Here is a 20097-nt window from a genome sequence, read left to right on the forward strand (position 1 = left end):
TTTTTGTACATTTATTTTCCGATTTTCTGTTTTTTTATTGTTTCTCGTAATGTATCTACACACACTTTTCTCTTGTTTTAATAGACTCTTCACTAGGTATGAAATAGCAGATTGCTCAGGACGTTGAACGTTGGTTCACGCAGATGTGTGGTGTCGTGCAGGACGGTTGGATGTCCCCTGCCTCCAGCAGCATCCGTGGACACTCGCCGTCGTCCGCTTTCCAGAGTGCGGGAGCTGGGGTCATAGTCTGCGGCCTTCTCAGACTGGTGCTCTCCAGCCGGGAGTGCGCATCTCCGGTTCTCTCGCGCGTTCTTGTGTCTTGCTGGCTCATTTCTTTTTACCCGGAGTGACACATCCCTGTCTGGGTGGACCCCGATTGAAGCACATCTTGGTTGCTTCCGGGTTCGTTGGCTCTTGTGAATGCAGGTTTTTGGGTAGATGAGGTTTTTTACTAATTTGGTCCATTCCTCAGAGCGCGTTGCTAGGTCCGAGAGTATGTTTAGGTTTCTACGCCGCCGCCAGGCTGTCCTCCAAAGGGGCTGCATCAGTCGACCTCTCAGCAGCAGGGACGAGAGTGCCCGGCGCCCCCCGTCCCACTGAGCACGTGCAGTTGCCAGTGTCTGGGAGTCTGGCTCTTCTCATTAGGCGCACGGCGGTGTCTCGTGGTTGGAATTTGCATTGAATTTCCTTGATGACGTGCGATGTGGCGTGTCTTCATCTGCTCGCTGGCCGCCTGCACACCTTCTGTGGTGGGGAGTCCCACCTGTTTTCTCAAGGGCTCTCCCGGCGCCGCATGCAGCCCAGTGGGGCCCGAGTTCACGGCCCAAGATCAAGACCTGACGAGACCCAGAGTCCGGTGCTCGGCCAGCTGAGCCGCCCTGACGCCCCTGTTTTGCCCACTTTTAAACAGGGTTGTTTTCTTGCTCACTCTTTAGATTCTTTTGTATTTCAGATGCAAGTGCTTTATCAGGTGTGTGTCCTGTAAATTCTCCCTCCTGGTCTGCGACTTGTGCTTTGGCTCGCCCAACACCGCACATAAACTTTCTGATGGATCCAGACCGGTATTCTCTAGAACGTTTTGTCCTGAGCTTGTATCAGATGGGACTGAGAGTCAGACCCCACTTCCTGCCATCCACGGGATGCGCTGTACCTACGGAGACGAAGGCGTGTCACACAGGTACTCGTTGTCAGAGGGCCGGCCTGGCCCGTTGGCGATCAGAGAATGGACTTGGAGACCCGTGTGTTGCCAGAGGAGGAGCAGGACGTCTCATGACGACCCGCGGTCGGGGGAACCGCCCCGAGTGTGTGTGTCTGACGGGAGCGCTCCGAGTGCGCAGAGCTAGAGTGCCGGCCCCAGAGAGAAAGCCACGCGTCCGCAGTCCTCGTCAGAGCTTCAGAGAATGTCTGCCAGTCATTGCGGGTCAGAACAGAAGTTAGAATGACAGCTAAAGTGGGCAATTAAAAACTTTCTCACAGAGAAAACTCTAGACATAGTATGTGTTTTCTAGTTAAAAAGGAATCCGTTACCACCGTGAAAGCTTGGAATGCCACCATCGGCCACGTTGCGCAGCGGACACCAGCCTCTGCTGACCCCTGCGGACTGTGCGCCCTCTCAGGTGTGGCTGGCACGTCCTCCACGTCTCCGTGAGGCCTGGGGGATCGGCCTCCTGCAACGTATACCCTCTGAGCACAGAACGTGGAATTGCAGGGTATCTGAAAAATCCTACTGTTTGCACATTGAGTAACACGTGTGTCAAGGAAGATACCACAGAGGAAATAAAGATCATTGAGACTAGACAATGAGACTGGGGCTCACCAAATTTGCAGGATGCGGTTCGCTTAAATCTTCATACAGAAAGGCAGGAAGGTTTGAAATTAGAATCTCGGTTTCTGCCTTAAGAAACTAGAAAACGATTGGCCCACTAAGCTCAAAGCGAGTAGAAGGAGAGACGTATGGAAGAGCAGTGAGGAGTAGAGGACGGGCCGTGGAGGGGGCCGACCGCTCACGTCATTTTTCGGAAGGACGAGTCTCTAGCTGGATGGATCCAGAGCGAAAGAGAAGACGGGATCCACATTTGGAAACGAAAGAGCGGACATCACCACATACCCTGTAGACATAGAAAAGACGAAGACAGATTCGTATTTTATACCAGTAAATTTAACAACTTAAGTTAGATGGGAAATGCCTTAAAACACACAGCTTACCCAGAGTGACCCAGAGTGAAACAGAAAACCCGAGGAGCCCTGTATCCATCAGAGACTGCGTCTGGGGTTGAATGTCTTACAGTCGAGTGGTGGACGAGTGGGTATTTTCCTTTGAGAATTACCGTACAGCAAACTTTCCTGATCAGTGTGTGTAAACTGTGAAGTCATAAAGGGAAAAAAGGCATCTGGGGTGTGTTCCTCCTAAAGCAGGAGGCGCACAGGCCCAGGGAAGTGAGGCGGGAGGCCCAGGAGTATGTCCTCCACCCTCGCCGGCCGCCCCAGGCACTGCAGGAGCGGGTCCCACCCCAGTGGCCGTCGTGAGGGGCTGGGGGTGTGGGTGTAACTGCCCGCCCCGCCCTGCCCGCAGCCCTGCCCCGGGGATGCAGTGGGGTTGAGAACTTCTGCTCTATAAATCCGGTTCTCAAATAGGATAAGACATCCGAGGAATGGGTTAGGGTTATCTCCTGGCATCAGGGGAATCCTATCTTTTTGAACATTGAAGCTCTCACAAAGAAATAGTTCCAAGTTCTCCCCCACTTCTCCTAAAGAGATGGGATCGGCACTGACCGTCTTCAGTGGCTGCAAACATCAAGCCCTAGAAATCCTCAGAAAAGTCGGGTCTGCAGTAAAATTATAGCTGTTTTTCTCTTGGAGCCCGTGGCACTCTCAGTACGGGTACAGTAGTTACAGGAAATGATGCGGTAGGATGTGGCGCCGACTCCGCTCTAGAATTACAAGTGTGTGAGTGTGATAGCGGCCCACACGGGAGCTCCGCCATCTGCCCTTGTGTGGCCTCGAGGACGCACTGCACACGGAGCGAAGGGCGAGCCCGCCACCGCAGGTAGAGCACAGCTTTCAAAGCCAGTTGGTGCTGTTACTCGGTGATTTCCTTCAGAAGTACTACCGGGGCACGGTTGTCTGACTGCGACAGAGGAAAGGCAGACGACAGGTCCGCGAAGCCAGGGAGCCTCCCGCGGGCGGACTTGGAGGGACCGAGAGTTTGCTTGGGGCCCCCGCTCCCGAGTCGCTGGCGGCCGCGCTTGGACCAGGAGCTGGGCTCTTCCACACCTGACATTCCGGGCTGTCCCGTCCCACGGGGGTCCTGTGTTCGGAGGATGCCCTGTGGGAGGAAAATGCATCTTCTGCGTCTTCCTGCGGACCCCTTCGCAGGCGGGGCTGCGGGGCCACGCAGGGTCAGAAGGAGGCTCGCCATCCTAGGGGTCCCTCCGGGAAAGTCCTCAGGAGGAGGCGTGTGACTGTGGCTGAGGCCTCTGGCTCACCCTTGGATGTTTTTGGCCAAAGGTGCACTCGGAGTCTTCTCAGAAATGGGGAGGTGCTTCCCCTGGGAGCCCAGGGCTGCTCTCCCCGCCTCCTGTCCTGGCGCCGCCCCGTGCTTGGCTCAGCCCGGAGGACAGTCGGACAAAGTGAGGGGCGGACCCTTCTTTTTCGTGTTTAATGTAACCTGGCAGAGGAAGTGGCTTGTGATGAATAAACTACCTGAAACCGACTTCCTTGTCTTTGTTTGAAGCGAAAACTTGGCCTTGAGTATGTCTTTCCAGAGAAGGAGAGATGCGCTCTCTGAACGCGGAGCTCTGGCGGGGGAGAAACCAGACGTCCGCCTGGCAGGCCCGGGGGTGTCCGGCGGCCTCCCGCACGGAGGGGGCCCTGTGCCCCTCCAGCCTGGACAGCTGGTTCCACCGAGGTGACGTGGGACGGGAGGAACAGCTGTGCTTTGGACGTTGGTTAGTAGTTCGACTCTTCTCCCTTCAGCACCACTTCTGTGACAGACACTTCCCAGGTCCCCGTCACGTGTGGAGCAGAGCCCGGGTACGCGTGCTTCCCACGCAGAGGCTCCCCCCCCCCGCCCCCCGCCATGGTATCGTCGTCTGGGCAGTGTTCTTTTTTTTTCTTTTTTTTTTTAAAGATTTTATTTGACAGAGGTCACAAGTAGGCAGAGAGGCAGGCAGAGAGAGAGGGGGAGAAGCAGGCCCCCCACTGAGCAGGGAGCCTGATGCAGGACTCGATCCCAGGACCCTGAGATCATGACCTGAGCCGAAGGCAGAGGCTTAATCCACTGAGCCACCCAGGCGCCCTTGGCAGTGTTCTAAGACTTGCACTTTTTAAATCATAATAAGGCTTGAATATCTTTCTGTGTCAGTCCATAGCAATGAGCCCAGTCTGTTTAGGGCTGCGTGGTGTTCCGGGGTGTGGATGTGTGGACATTCCTCTGCTTAATGGTCCTTCACGTGGGAGGTGCGAGGATGCGGGATGGGCTGTGGTGGTCCACGAAGGTCGCTGGGGCTTGCTGGGGCCTCCTCGGGACGTGGGGCCCAGACCTCTTCCATCCGACCGTCCCCTTCCGTCCCTCTGCTCTTGTCCTCTGCGTGGCCGGAGAGGTGTCCCCATGTCTGCATTCCCGCAGAGGGGAGGGAGGAAGAGCTGAGCAGGAGGGCGGCCCTGAGGACTGGCACACGTCGCTTCTGATCGTGTCCCATTGGCCGGAGTCTGCAGGGTCGGACTGAGCTGCAGAGGAGGCTGGGAAGCGCGCCCAGCGGGAACGTGCCCTGGTGAGGCAGGGGAGGAGAGACCGATTTGACTCGCCGTCTCTTCCGTGGTGGTGTTCAGATGGCTGACAGGGTTTTACCCCAGGAGTGTCGTTTGACTGTGTGCCTCCGTTTCCGTGTGCAGAGGCAAGTATTTCTGTGGGACGGACACCTAGGAGTCAGAGGGTGTGTGCTTACAACCGGCGCGTACTCCCAAATGGCCTTCCAGAAGAGCTTCCTGGGTCGTTTGGGGGTCAGTCGGCTGTCTGTCCGGCTGATGATTTTGGATCAAGTCGTGATCTCCGGATCATGAGACCGAGCCCCTCGTTGGGCTCCGTGTTCAGTGCTCAGCAGGGAGCCGGCTTGAGACTCTCCCCCCGCCCCTCCCCGCAGCACGCTGTCTTTCTAAAAAATAATAATAATAAAGACTTAAAAGCCTCCATATTCACATGCCCACCACGACCGACTGGTGCCCTGTTGAATGCTTCCTGCTCTGTCCATCCCCTGGACTTCTTTCCGCTCTGCTGGGTGAGGACAGGCGCTGTGCGGATAGCTGGTTCGCTCTGTAACTTGTGTTCCCACGACTCACCGAGAGCCCGCGGCTCTCACAGCCCTTCCTCACTCCTGCTGGTGCGGCCGCCGGTGTGTGTGGTTCTTACCACCGTGCGTCTGGGCAGAAGCTCGTGCACCCACGAACACTGGAAAGATCCCGTCTGTGTGTTGTACCCTCCTTGCTCTTGAATCGCTTGTCGTTGGTGTGTGTTTTTTCAGAGTTACATCATTTCTGTGTTACTTTATTTTTCTTCAAGACTTATGAGTTTTGTAGGAGAACTTTCTTGATCCAAAATAAATAAAAATCTTTTATTCTGGTTTTTTTTTTTTTTAAGATTTTATTTATTTATTTAACAGAGAGAGAGAGAGAGATCACAAGTAGGCAGAGCAGCAGGCAGAAAGGGGAGGAAGCAGGCTCCCCGCTGAGCAGAGAGCCCGATGCGGGGCTCGATCCCAGGACCCTGAGATCATGACCTGAGCCGAAGGCAGAGGCTTTAACCCACTGAGCCACCCAGGCGCCCCTGTTTTTATATTTAGTTTTAAAATCTACCCTGGGTTTTTTGCACGTGGAGCCTCACAGTATTGAGTGGCTGGTGAGGCTCTGTAGCGTCGCTGACTGAACTGTTCTCCCTTCGCGGAGCTAAGGTGCTGCCTCGCTGCCATTATATGTGAGGGTCATTTCTGGACGTTCTCTTCTGTTGGTTTGTTTTTCTCGCCCTCCCTAATACCGTCCTGTAATTACCACGGATTTATAGTGTATGTAATATCTCGTGCGGGTCCCTGCTCATTATTCTTCATTTGAACACGGGTGCGTGTGCGCGCGCACGGGCTGTTCTCGTGCAGTTCCATTCCGCACTGACTTTAGGATCAGCCTGTCAGATCGCTGGTACTCTGGGCGTGCGTGGACTCGGTGGGCTCCTTCAGGAAGCCTCGACACGTGTAGAAGCGTCCGGTGAGCGTGCCCAGGGACGGCATTTCCAAACGTTCTCGATCGGAACACAGCGACGACCTGCCAGCCTGGGGGCAGGGCAGCCTGGCAAAGCTGCCTCGCGTCAGCAGAGCGGGGTCCCCCTCGGGGCCCAGATGTCTGCCCCCACATGCACACGCACCTGCGCCGTCCGCGCGTGGCCTCATCCCGTCTGGGTTGACCTAGATCTCCTATTTGCTGTGCGTTTCGGGAAAACCTCCGCCGGCCACCTCCGTCCCGTCACAGATGTCGCTGGGCCCTGCAGGGTCCTCGTGGCGACACCAGAGGCTCAGCTGCGGGGAACACAGGCCCCTTCGCTGCAAGTGTACGGTGTTGGCTCTGGCAGCTTCGCCAGGCACGCGGGGGGTGCGAGGAAGGGTAAATGCGGGTGGTGGTCTGTGCGGAAAGGTCCCTGCCCCTGAGCGGGGAGTGTCCTCGTCCCTCTGCTGAGGTGAGAACATCCTGCTCTGATTCCCAGTCATCTCCCGAGTGTTTTCGAGTACAGAACAGTACAGTGTGTCCAGAAAAAATTTCACTTAGTGGATTCATGTTAATAAGTTTCTGTTCAGTGGTTTGAAAAAATCAGAGTGCCAAATCCGCATGTATCCCTTAAGTGTGATTTCCAAGTCATCTGCAGGATTAAGTGCTTACGGTTCTCTGAAATAGAAGGTACTTTGGGGGAAACATGCAGATTTGAGCCTAGGCAGCTCCTCGGAACGTCTCCCTGGTACGTGAGGGACGTGCATGTTCTAGAAGCACACACGACTCACGGAGGAAGATGCAAGCAGGGAGAGGGACATGTGCACATCCTTTAAGTGCGTAAAGGGGCCGTGGTTTGGTTGCCGGGGCTGGGAGACGAAGGTAGATGGGGAAGCCCTGCTGGTTGGACGCGTGGAGGGAAGTCCTGCCGTGAGCAGGACCGTGGCCCGGGTTCCCAGGACACAGCGAGCCGCTGAATCCAGGGGTGATAGCCGCGGAGCTCCAGGGCGGGGACGGGACTGGGGCCGCCGTCTGGCGCTCACAGGTCAGGGCACAGTGGCACGCGGGCATGTGGCGGAGGGTGTAGTTGGCTATGACTTCCCACGTTGATGAGCCGCGACGCAGCCCTCCGTGCCACCTGGCCCGGGGTGTCGTCCCTCTGTTGTTGCGCAGGGGGCGGGTGGGCGGTCGTGAGCAGGAGGCGTAAGTCACACGAGCACTGTGTTTTGTTTTCCAGAACTACACGCAGTACATCCCTCTGTCTGTGTACGACCTGCAGACGTGGATGGGCAGCCCGTCCATATTCGTCTATGACTGCTCCAACGCCGGCTTGATCGTCAAGTCCTTCAAGCAGTTTGCCCTGCAGAGGGAGCAGGAGCTGGAGGTGAGGCCCCGTGCCCCAGGACTGGGTTGAGTCTCGGCGGGTTTCCTCAAGGCGGGGGCGGGGGCCGGCTCCCTTCATCGTCTCTGAGCACTCAGAGCGCCCTGTGGGTTCAGTGACAAAGAGCTGGGAGGCAGTCGGCATGAGCCTCGGGGCGCATTTTTACATCTCCTTTTACTCAGTGTCATTTTTAATCTAAGCATTAATTAAGTGATGACATGAACAGGGTTGGTTTGCGCTCCAGTGGCCTCTGCCTCTGAGATAAATGCTTAAATAAAGCAGACACATCAATCTGGGGAGGAACGGACCCGCGGCCGGGCATAGCCGTCGATTCCACGTCTTTGTCACTGTCCCCGCCGCGTGTGTGCGTGCGTGCGCACGCGTGCGTTACAAACACCCACCGAGCTAAGTGCAGGAGAGAGCGCCAGCATGGCCACCAGTCCCTTCTGCCTGAGGAGCTGGAGAGCCAGGGCCGTGCTCTGCTCGCGGAGAGACGGCTCGCTCGGTTGTTCTAGTTAATATTTGATGTTTGAACCGAACAGTGAATCCTGAAGAGAAACTGCAGAGGCATTTTCAATTAAGAGACCTCCATCCCGTGGTCTGCGCGGGAGTGTGGGAATCAAATATTCTGCGGCCTCAAGGGGATCGTGAATTCCGACCGGTGGCAGTGCAGGAAATACTCTATTCCGGAGCAGACGTGGTCCTGAGTACGTGTTTCCTCCAGCCAGTTCGGGTCTGTTCAATTTTAATGTGATGCTGTGCCCCCTTCCTGTTTCATCAGAGGCTGTGGCTGACATAATCAGCAATAAAATTTGAAATTCTGTGTGGTAGAATTTAAAATTAACACGTCATGCAGTTAGTATTTTACATTTATAAATGAAGTCCCCGCGCAGAACATTGCGTAAGAGCGACTGGTACGTATGGTGCCCCTCGTCCCTGGGGACGGAGCCCGGCTCCGCGAGGTTTCTGCGTTCTGTCACGAGAGAGGGGAGGCCGCGTTTCGTGTCATCCGATGACTGCCTTGCTTTTGGGCGTCTCCTGCACGTTTACCCGTAGCACAGGTCATCTGATGAGCACCGAAGACTCAGAGCCCTGAGAGGTGATATGCTTTTCCTCACATCAAGTAACAAATATTGCAAAAAAGGTTTTTCTTTTTGCATGTACAATATGTAAGTGAAATGCCAGAGGATGCTGCCTGGTTCTGGTCCTGGTTCCTGAGCTTCAGGCTGGTGAAGGAAGGACAGTACATCTGCCTCCGCGGCCCACGGCGCAGTGGACTCGGCCTCCCCCCGCCCACCCCCCCCCACCCCCCCGGGGAAGGCAGGTGCTCCGGGCGGGGGCCTGAGCCCCGACTTCCCGGTCCATGCCGTCACCGCCTCGTGCTCTCTGTATGTCGCCGAGCCTTACTCAGCCTCGGAAACTGCTCATTTCAGTGAGTGCGACGAAAAAGCCTTGCATGCATCTTTTTTTAGGAAAAAAATGTTTAATTGACTAATTTCTCATGGGGGAGAGCAAATGAGAAATCCGTTATCTGAAGTGGCAGATAGATGGCAGTGCAAAGTCCCGGCATGTGTTTTATAATCAGCTCTGACTTCCATCCCCCCCCGCCCCGTAATTACAGCGCGGAGACGTCTGGTGTTTGCCGCCGCTGCGCTGCGGTCGGCTGCTGTTCAGGTGGTCTCGTGCATAAATAGCGGAAATTAAAATGATAAATGATACAACTGGCTGCAGCTCATCTCCGAGTGTTGGTTTTGGCCGTCCTGTGGTGTGCCGGCCGGAGAGGAGTCTAGTGCGGCCGCCTCGCTTCCTTGTCCCGCGTCGTTCCTCCCGGCTCTGCGGCGGTCCCAGCGCGCTGTAGCGGCTTTCTCGGGGAGGCCAGGGGCAGGAGGTGTGGGAAGTGGGCCGGGGCGCTGCGCTGTGCTACCTGTAGGGAGAAGACGGTGACCGTGACTGTGCGGAAGGCGCAGAGATGGTTCCTGGGGCGGAGAGCCTCCAGGGCGGGACACCACCGCCAGGGCGTGTGTCCAGAGGGTGGCTGTCGGCTTTCACATTCTCCGTGGACCCACTGCCGCGCCGAGGACCGGGAGCCGCCCCAAGAGCATGGCTGGTGCCGCAGAAGCCCTCCCCGGCCCCCGCGGAAACTCTGCTCGCTGCTGGAACCTGTCTCCGCCAGGAGCACGCGCTGCCGCTCAGCCGTCTTCCTCACGTTTTGCGTTGTCACGTCGCTTTGTAGTTGGAGCCTTAAGAGTTTGTTTTCAAGTCTCTGTGCTTTCAGTGTTCTTTTTAAAATAAGTAGTTTTATTATTACCATGATTTTGGAGATCCGCTGGCACAGAGGGGCAGTGACAGGTACAGCGGTCCCTGGTCGTGCCCGCCCTGGCCAGGGCTCGCTCCGAAGGGAACCTCTCTCTCTGGTTCCTCTGCTGAGCAGCTCTGTAAGTGCAGATAACCTGCCTCTCCTGGTGCTTCTCAGGTCCCAGATTTGGGGCTGTCTGTGAGCTTTCGGCCGTCGGACAAACCGCAGGCCGCTGCCACCAGTCGGTTCGGTTGGAGAAGCGAAGGGACGTAGCGCCCTGGTGACAGCAGGCCGTGATGCGTTTGCCGGTTGTGTTAGTGCGTTCTCCAGGGCATTGAAGGGGGCGGCCACTCACTACCCCTCCCCTCCTCACAGCCGTTTAGTTGTAATCATGGGCTTCAGGCTCAGTGTACTTTGTAGCCTCTGCACATCTAAATAAAACCCTTCTGTGTATTTCTGGTTCCATCAGTATTCGGCGACGTCTTTCGGGTTTTAGGCTCCGTGAGGACTTCTGTGGCCGTCTTCTGTTCCTTCGCTGAGTCCCCGCGCTCGGTACATGGGCCGATTCTGAAACATGACAGACGTCACAACCGTGTGGAGGTCGCTCACCACACAGCTGAAGCAGGTGCTTTGGTTTCCTATTTTGTCACAGTTTTTGTTCCTTTGACTTTCCTGGAGACTTTCACTTTTCTCCTTGACTTAGCTCTCTCATGTGTCCTGGGTTCCCGGAGCTGCTGGGATCACAGAGGATCGCAGCACGTGTCCTTCCCGGAGCGTGCTGCTCGCCGGCTGCCCGCTCCTCGTCCGGGTGGCCGTGGTGACGGCGCCTCCCGGAGCTGCCATCCTGGGCTCCCCCTTCAGTGCCTTCCGGGTATAGCCACGGTTTTCCAGAGCCCGCCTCTGCCCCTTCCTTGCTTTTCTCCTTCGTTCTGTGGGGACAGACCCTTGGGTCACACCCAGAGGACGGGTGCGTGGGGGTCATCTTTCCCAGCCCTCCGCCGGGCGTCCGCATCTGGACGCTTCTGGCGGGAAGGGATGGAGCAGCTCATCGCTGCTTCTAAACCCGTAGCGCTGTCTCTGTCAGGAAGCCCTGTGAGGCTCGCCGCATGGTCAGTCACTGTGCAGCTGGGCCCGGGCCGCTCGTACCCTCCGCTCTGGCGCCCATGGCCGGTGGTGTTCTCTCCGGCCGCTGGCAGTGCCCAGGTGTGAGGCGGGAAGAAGGGGCCCAGGCTGGGGTTGGCACATCTGCCTCTCTTCACCGACGGCCGAGCAGACGTCCCGTTGTACGTGTGGCTGGCCCGGGTGACGTGGCCCCACCGTGGTTGGGGGTGGCTGCAGGGAGTGGCATGGGGCACGAGTAAGTGGACAACCCGACGGTGACTGTCTGCAGCCTTGGGTGTGTGTGCAAGCCCTGCGGGGCCCCCGGGTGGCACGTAGGGGCCTGGGTGTGGTATGGGCACAGCGGCGCCCCTTGTTCCCCGGAGACACACTGGGCTGAGCAGCCACGCAAGCCACGGCCCTGAGCACAGTCTTCCTGGGATTGGGACTAGGACTGGGACTGGTGCTCGGGCCGTTTCTAGGTGACCAGTAGGGAGCAGGGAGCGTGTCTTCCCTGTGCCAGGACGGCTGCTGTACTGCGCAGTCCGCCCTCAGCGGCCTCCTCTCCTCTCGCGGACTGTTGGCGCTCTGCAAGGCTCTTCTCTGGACGCCGCCAAGCCAGTCCCGCGTCCGCCCTCCGTCCTCTGCTCACTGCTGTCCGGCCCAAGCTGCTGGCTCGCATGGCGCCCCGGCTCACGGAGACCTGTTGTGTGGACCCTTGTTTGCGTAGCGACAAGCAGACTCGCTCTCGCAGCACCCCTGAGTCCAGATGGAGCCACCCTGCGTCCCGCGGGCATTCCTGTGTACGAACTGACACGTGACATCGTCACACGTCTGTCACGGTGACTACATTTTATGACACAGAGTTAAAGTAATTCTGACAAGAAAGAACTAATTGCGGACTCTTCGCGTCTCTTCAGGATGCGTTAAATGTGCGTTCTGCAGGACTGTGGACTCCGGTCCTGACGGCACGTCGCAAGGATGCCCGGGGACTTGGCCGCCAAGTCTGCGGTCTGCGTCAGGGTCCTGTTTGTGCTCTGGCGCCCGTGGGCGTCGCCCGACACTGCAGGCCGTTTCCCAGGTTCCCGGCAGAGGTGTGTGTCGCGGCTGCCGCTCACCGCGAGGAGTCTGTATGTGTGGATGTGCGGTGTTCTCTGAGCACCCGCCGTGGGGACGCGGGGTGCTGTGCTGCGGGCCTCGAGGCCCACCCAGCGCCATGGCTCCGGCGCAGCAGCCTCGAGGCCCCCGCCCTGTCCAGCCGCGGAGCTGTCACCTGCGGGCGGTGGAGAAATGAGGAGTCGGTTCATGTTCTTTAGGTTTCACTGGTGCTGATTTGCGGGTCTGTAACTGGCGTCCCCTCTTTTCTGTGTCATGCCCATTTCCCCAAGTACTGACTCTTCTCTTGGGTTTACGTGGATTGTTCTCTTTTATCCTGGGGGCGTGTGACAACTCTGCACTGTCTCCTGTGTGGACGAGGGAGGAGAAGCCCCCGTGTACCCACGGGTGGGAATTCTCAGCCGGGAAAGCGGCCGGGGGGCTGGCTGGCTGCAGGCGTAGTCACCGTGCAGGGTGGTACCTCCCTAGGACACCAACTGCCTCACCAGCCGCCCTGCTTTGCTCCAGGTGCGTCAGGAACTCTTTTAGAGAAAAAAACCCGAGAGCTTTCCGGGCAGGAGCGGCGAGGATGGTCGCAGGATGCCTGGCCCAGGCTCACGGGGGAGCTGTGGGCTGTCCGATGGCAGCTGTTCGGGTGACCCTGGTCCTCCAGCCCACGCCACGGCAGGTTGTGGCTGGTGATTCCCCTTCGCCTCCTGCTTCTCTGCCCGCACTCTGGACAGTTCCTGCCTTCGTTTTAATAAAGGCCGGCCACGTCCACCCCTGTGTACCTGATACTTTCTGTAGAGTGAGCAGTGAGAATTCGTAACGGCAAGATTTTCAAAACGACTAGTGGTAAATGTATAATGTGCTTGACATTCTCATGCACAGAACACAAGAGTTTCATGTGTAATTTAAGAAGAAATGCTACTATTTCAACTGTTTTATAGGCGAGAGTGTGTGGGTTTGATCTAAAAACAATACAGCAGCAACCCCTTTAATTGAGATCCCACAGCAGCTGGCGGGAGGGGGGTGGGGAAGAAAGCCATCCTTCATGGAGGGGAAGGGTCTGGTGGGCCAGGCTGGTCTGCAGGGGGGTCTGGGGGGCTGCTGCGCTGACCAGAAAGCAGAACGGCTCGTGGAAAAGCCATAGGGAGAAGCTGCCTAGAGGGCATTGGGACTCTCACTGCAAGTGGGGGCTGGGACATGGAGCTGTGGGGCTGGAAGGTGGCATCAGGGGGGTTGCAGAGCAGAGCTGGGCTCCCACTCGGGGGCCACAGCTGCCGGCGTGTCTGAGCTGATGGGTACAGCCTCCCTTCCTTATCCCGCACGTTCTCTTTGCAGAGTATTTTATGTTTAATCCCATCGTCTGTGTGATGGGAAAGACCTGATCGGCCCCTGAGCTCTGCTGGGCTGGGCACCCGTGCACTGTCCCTCCTGTGGGTCGTGTGGGACCCCGAGATCTCCTCCGTCAGCTCCTGCTCCAGTTCCCCACCCGTAACCTGGCCGCTTAGGGAGGAAAAGCAGTGATTTCTCCGCCGGATGAGGTTTGGAGCCCTCGCGGCCGACAGTATTGTGGGACCCACAGGCGAGCAGTGTGTCCCGTCATCGCTCACCTTTCAGGGTGGAACGGCCCCTCTGCTTCCTTCATAAACACTTCCCGGGGTCTGCACGCGTCCTCAGGGGACCACACGCGGCAGGGTTTACACGGGTGATTTGACAGTTAGGTGCGTGTGGTCTGTGGTGTCTTCTTCTGGTGTGGCCGGCCGTAATCAGGTCTGCGACGCAAACCTGTCAGGGACGCCGCATTGGAGGCCGAAGTGCAGGACGTGCTTACCGTCGTGGTCCCCTGAGTAAATTCACATCTGGGTAAATGCCGGTGGTCGTCTTCTTTTGATAAGTCCGTGATTCATCGAATATGTTTGCTCTTTGACTGACTTCCATGAAATGTAAAAAGAAAGAAGAAATGATTAATCCAGATTCATGAATAAAATATACTGTTTGTAGCCATCATAAAACCGGGAGCTTCACCGAAGGTAAATCTAGAGTTTAATCATTTTATCTAATTTCATCTGCTTTAAAACATGCTGGGAATTGTTCAGTATTCTGGAGCACAGATCCCGGCCAGACCCCCGGGCTGTGGCTCAGGCCCCCTGCCCAGCCCATTTGCTCTCAGGGAGGCATGTGTCCGCCACCTGCCTGCGGTGGAGCCAGAGGACACGGGGGTAACGGCCGACACGCTCTTGCAAGGCAGAGGGCGGTGGAGCCTCTGGGGCAGCTACAGGGTCTGTCGGGCACTGAACACTGTCCCCAGTGGCGAGTGTCCCTGGAGCGTTCATCGACGTGTAGCATATCCTGGGTCAGAAAGCCGCCTCGACGACTATGAAATGATGAAAGTCACAGAGTATGTTCTTTAATCGTAGTAGAATTCACCAGAAGTTGGTGATAGAAAGACACAAAATTGTCAGTGAAGAATTAGCAACACATAAGTCAGGGTCAGAAGATCCAACCTACCTTAGTCCGTTTGGGCTACTGTGGCGGAACAGCACGGACTGGGGGCTCATGAGCCACAGAAACGCGCTTCTCCCGGCCCTGGAGGCTGGAGGCCGAGATGACGGCCTTCTCTGCGGGACCTCCTCCCATGTCCTTGCGCGGTGGAAGGGGCTTCTCTGACACGTGGGCCCCACTCCTGGGGGCGTCGCCCCCCAGAGCGCACCTGCCAGCACCGTCACACTGGGGGGCCTCACACTTCCGGGCGTGGCACAAGGAGAACCAGACGAGCCGCAGCGGCCAGAACACCAGCGTGGCCGTACGAGCAGAAATCGCTGGGACTGAAAACGGAGAAAGAGGACGCCCAGGAAGCAGAGAGCTGCTTCTCAGGGATCCTCAGGAGCGTGGACCAGCACACGGAGGAGGAGGATCCCGATCCTGCGGCCGCTGAAGGAACAAGAGGGGAATACCACGGACACCTTCATTCTCGGGCATTTGACGACATCCAGAGACGGACCGGTTCCTCCAGAGCCACAAATGCCAAGCCCCCGGCCGGCGTGAGATGGATAAGGTGAATGACCCCATAACTGCTGGGGAGATTGGATTTGTGACTCGACGGTCCCTGAACAGGGAGTCTTCAGACCCAGGTGGCCTCCACAAACATCTGAAGGGGCGTTCGCGCCACGTGTGCACAGAGCTTGTCCAGAGGTGGAAAAGGGACGGAATTTCGTTACCCTCCTGTCGAAAGGGACACGCGGGACAAAAAGAAAATACAAAACACCACAAACCACTGCGTCTCACACACTTACATGCAGAAATCCTGCAACAAACCGTAGCGGGTCGGCTCCAGGGAGCTCTAGAGGGGATGACGCGCGACGACTGCGTGGGGTCATTCCCGCTCTGCACGTCTGGCTCACTGGTTAAAAAAAAATCAATGAACGGGATCCACCCCGCTCACAGACGAGAGAAGAAAGACTATGTGATCAAATCAGTTGATGCAAAAAAAAGCATTTGGCAAAATCCAGCACACTTTCATGTTAAGAATAATTCCTCTTAGCACGCCAGGGAAAGGGGGGGACCTCCTTCAGCCAGACAGAGAGCATCTCTGAAGAGCCTCCTGCCGTCCCCATACTTACGGGAGACTGAGATCAGAGATGCGGCAGGGCTGTCTGCCCCCACCGTTCTCACTGCGCACAGTGCTGGCCGTCCTGGCCCGCACCAGATGGCCAGGGAAGGACAGCAGCCCTCGCCAGGGAGATGAGATCAAAACCACAGCGAGGCACCCTGCACGCGCACCAGGATGGCTAAAATAAAGCGAGGGGTGATGCTCGGTGCCGGCACGGACGTGGCGGACTAGGAACCCTCACCTGTGGGCAGGAACGTCAGTGGTGCGGCCACTTGGAAGACAGCCCAGCAGCTCCTCACCTATTAGACTCGGAGCCGCCGTGCGACCCAGTGATCCGCTCCTGGCTTGCACCCGCGAGGACTGAAAACATATGTTCACACAGAAATGTGCGCACACACGTGTTCGTAGCAGCACTGTTCACAAAGCCAAAACACGGAAATTCTCTTTTTGAAGTAGAAGGCTGCAGAATTCCTCGGTGCCTCCTTTCCTTGGTGGCCGTGTAAGACTCACTGGGGGGTAGAATTTGGTTCCAGGATTGAACTAAGGTCCTCACTGAGGTATAGAAAGATTCTGCGTTCACAGCTGTCTAGTTGCCAACAGCCAAAAGGCTTCACACAGCGCACGATCCGTATCACCCCAATCTCGCTCTAAAGGGGGTCTTTTCTGCCCTTTGATGGGCAGCTCTGAGGGCTCTTGGGCACCAGGGAGGCCTTTGTCCAACAAGAGTGACTGCCCTCCTGGACAGCCCGTCGTCCTCAGCCGTGGGTACCACGAGGCTGTTAAATTGCTACTTAGTATTTCATAGAAACTTATGTAAGTTATTTATGGGAAATTACTGCCGCTTTCAGCTGTGGGCCTTGGTACAGTGTCTGTCCCGTGGCAGAGGCCGCACCACACTCTGGAAGGAGCTGGGTCAGCAGTGCACACGGTCCTTTGCGGATCTCAGTCTCTCTGCACTTTGCAAGACGCCCACCGTAAGCAGACATCGTTGAACCGAGCGCAGAAGCTGCTGGAACCCGAGTTGTTACCGAGTAGATGTTCTCACAGATGCACTGGGTACAGGCCCTGAGGTTAGGTGTCTCATGCATGTGTATGTCCATAGGAGAAAGAAGCAACACGATGTCGGAGTTCTATCGAGAAAACAAGAGACGCAGGCGTGCCCCCGGCTGCCCCAGCCGCCGTGCACCCGGGATGAGTGCTTCCTGGCCCTCACCAGCTCCGCGTGACCCATACGTGTGGGACACATAGCAGATGTCTCTGTTGAATCTGCTGTGTGTCACATTGCCAGACCTTTCTGGACCCTTCCCAAATCCTCCAGAAGGCCCTAGTGAGTTTTGAAATTTCAAATTGTTTCCTGGGTTTGAGTCTCTAGGTTCCCTGGGAGAAACCCCCCAGGTGGCGGTAGGAGTCGGGCCTGCCCTTCAGGCTGCGCAGTGGCCCCCGCTGGTGCCGTTCACGGGTGTGCCGGGCAGCCTTGCAGAGTTTTCCGCGCACGTTTCCAAACGTGCACGTTTCCAAACAGCACGTTTCCGCAGGCTGTTTTCAAAGAGTAAGTGCGATGAAAAGGTCAGTCAGTATCTTAGGTAAATACAAAACCAAAACAACGTGTGGGGAAAATCTTCTCTGTTAAGGCAGGTGCTTGTCTTCCCAGATGAGTGAGCCTGGAAACTAGGGGTTCGCTGGTGGACAGACTCCTTCGCGTTGAATGTCACTGTTTTCAAACGGTGCCATCGTAGTGACCCCTAAAGCAGAGCTTTCGTGTGCCTTCTGGGTGCCCGATGGTGTGGGAGGAGGGGACAGTGACAGAACGCTTCCCGCTGGCCAGGCGACCACGCCGGTCACCGCAGGCCATCTGCAGCAGGACCCACCGCCCGCTCCCATCTGTGTGACCACGTGCTGCGAGGGGCTTTGGAGCCGGCAGGTTTCTAGCAATGCCTGTTTTGAATTGGGAAATTTAATTTCTAGTGGATGTATTTGGAATAAAGATGTTTCTCCACGTACCTGTCGTTTCCTTCTTCGGCATCCACAGAGCACCTCCGGGGCCCAGGACTTGGGAGGCTTTGGGCCAAACACTGGTGAGGCCCGGGGTATAGACTGTGTGGCCTCGTCCCCCGACAGTGCCGTGGGAGCACCGCCCGTGGGCCAGACAGGACAGACGTGTGCAGGGCCAGGGAGGCCTCGACAAAGCCCCAGGCTCCACCGTGGCGGCTGACACGCGAACCGTCCGCCTCCCTACCTCCCCACCGGGCCGGCGCCCAGCACGTGGTGCTCCAATCCGGGGGGCGTGAGATGTCAGACGCTCAGTGCAGACGCGAGGGGGACAGGGCGCAGTGTCCGCGCCTGTGGCCAGAGACCCAGCTGCTCATCCGCAACTCCGTCAGAGAGGAAGCTGAGCACGGAAGCAAATCATAAGCCAGAAAGCTCAAACCAGGGAGCTCCAAGATTCCTCCTGTGAAGTAGACGACTCTCTGAAAAGGAAAACAAGACTGTGCAGTCGGCTTCGTGCATCATGGCTGTGTCTCCCCGCTGCACTTCTGCCCCGTTTGTGGTTCTCCGTGTGGGCGCTGGCGCTCCCGAAAGCCTGCCGCCCGCCAGCGGCTTCCTCCAGACTCCGCAGAGAGTTGCCTGGTGGCCCGGTTCTGGGACCAGGGAGGGGGCACTCGCACCTAGGGCCGAGGCCCGGAGTGTCCCGCATCCGCCCCAGCCCTTGACACACCTGGCAGCCTGCCGTGGTGCTGTGCGCCTCGGGCCTGACGGGCCACAGACCCACCTGGCATGGAAAGTCTCTAGTCCAGATGGCTCAGGAGGTCATTTGCTCTGCCCACGTCCTTCTCAGGGGCCGTCCCTGCTGCCCTGGGAGCCAGTGTCCTGTGGGCAGGTGCTCAGCCGGCTGTCTGAGCGGGGAGCAGGATGCGAGGAGAGGATTTGGGGTGTGACTGTGCCGTCTCTTTCCTCTCTGCTTTATTATTTATTGCGAGAGAGAGCGAGTGAGTGAGAGTCGGGATGGGGGGGGTAGAGAGAATCTTTTTTATTAATTTGATTTAATTTTTTAAAAGGATTTTATTTGTTTGGCAGAGAGAGAGGCTGGCAGATGGAGAGGGAGAAGCAGGATTGTGAGTGCAGAGCCAGACGTGGGTCTCGATCCCACGATCCTGAGATTATAACCTGAGCTGAGACCCCGATGTGACTCCTGAGCCACCCGGGTGCCCCCGTTTGCTTTGACCCCGTCTCTGGTGAGGGCTGCGCGGGGTGACTGCTTTCGGGGCCACCGACCTGCACAGCGAGAGTGGTTACAACGGTGATCTTCACGTTACCTGAATTTCACCACCATTAAAAACACGCGCGGCTCTAACAGTTGTATTTTATTGGAAGTTGAAATGTTCTTTGTTACTAAGCGCTCGTGTTGGGTGCTCTGGGCTGATGGTCTTGTTGCAGAGCGGGTCATCACTATGGCTGCAGCCTTTCCCCCTCCCACGTGAGAAATCGGAGGCGAAGAGCGGGGTTTCCTCAGCGGTAGTGACGCCTCAGGTCATCACCGGCGTGCCAGTGAGCAAACACGGCCCTGGAGGCCCCGGAGGCCCCGGAGGCCCCGGGCCCGGTCAGCAGAGCCCGTGGAGCACCGGCCCGCGTCCCCGGCTGGGGTTTTAGCGGTGTCCAGAGGGGCGCATGTGGCCCAGAACCCGGAGCAGCCTTCTACTGCGTGACCGCCGCGCTGACCGAGATACGGGGCGCGCACGCCTTCCATGGGGCGCCGTGTCCTCACCGCGAGAGATCACTAAGAATGGAAATAAAACTCACCTCTGGGGCCCTTCGCAAAAGCACGTGACATCGTGACTGGGAAAGAGCTCGGAGAAACGTCGACAGCGGAGGGCTGGGCCGTGAGGAACAGACGCGGGAGTGATGCCCGGCCCGGTCCCGGCAGGACACAGAGCCGTGATGGGTGAGGCATCACCACGGACCCTCCTGTCGCCCGCACAGCCGTGATGATCCACAGGGAGAGGAGGGGGTCCTGCCACTCCGGCGTGTGGACCCAAGGATCCCCTCCACGTGCCTGCGCTCTCTGACTTCACTGTGCGGCGGCCTCGGGCCTCCCGGCTATGGGTAGCACCACCAGGCGCCGGGGCAGGTAGGGGGATGTGTTCATCGCCCTGCCCTGGTGGTGTGGGGACCGCCTGTGTTCCGGCCGCGGCAAGAAGCTCTCTGTAGCTGTTTGTGGGTGAGTGGGCGAGCAGGTCCTGGATGTTCTGTATGCCCCGCTTGACTGGCATTTTCTGGGGTTTAATTCTCATTCTGTTAGTGACCTGTGACCCTGCTGCCTTGTCCCGTAGCAAACTGACATGCAGGACGTGTGAAGCCCGTCGGCTG

At 57.4% G+C, this 20097-nt stretch overlaps 1 protein-coding gene across 2 annotated transcripts in view; it reads left to right on the forward strand.

The window, feature by feature from the left end:
* RPTOR (regulatory associated protein of MTOR complex 1) overlaps positions 1-20097 on the forward strand; it is a 307922-nt gene that overhangs the window by 129466 nt on the left and 158359 nt on the right. For both annotated transcript variants that reach the window (XM_045984016.1, XM_045984017.1), the window contains exon 5: positions 7484-7630. In XM_045984016.1, coding sequence (XP_045839972.1) covers positions 7484-7630 — 147 coding nt within the window. The remainder of the gene's footprint in view (positions 1-7483; positions 7631-20097) is intronic.

Source organism: Meles meles, chromosome 18 (assembly GCF_922984935.1).
Source record: "Meles meles chromosome 18, mMelMel3.1 paternal haplotype, whole genome shotgun sequence".
Classification (NCBI taxonomy): Eukaryota; Metazoa; Chordata; class Mammalia; order Carnivora; family Mustelidae; genus Meles; species Meles meles.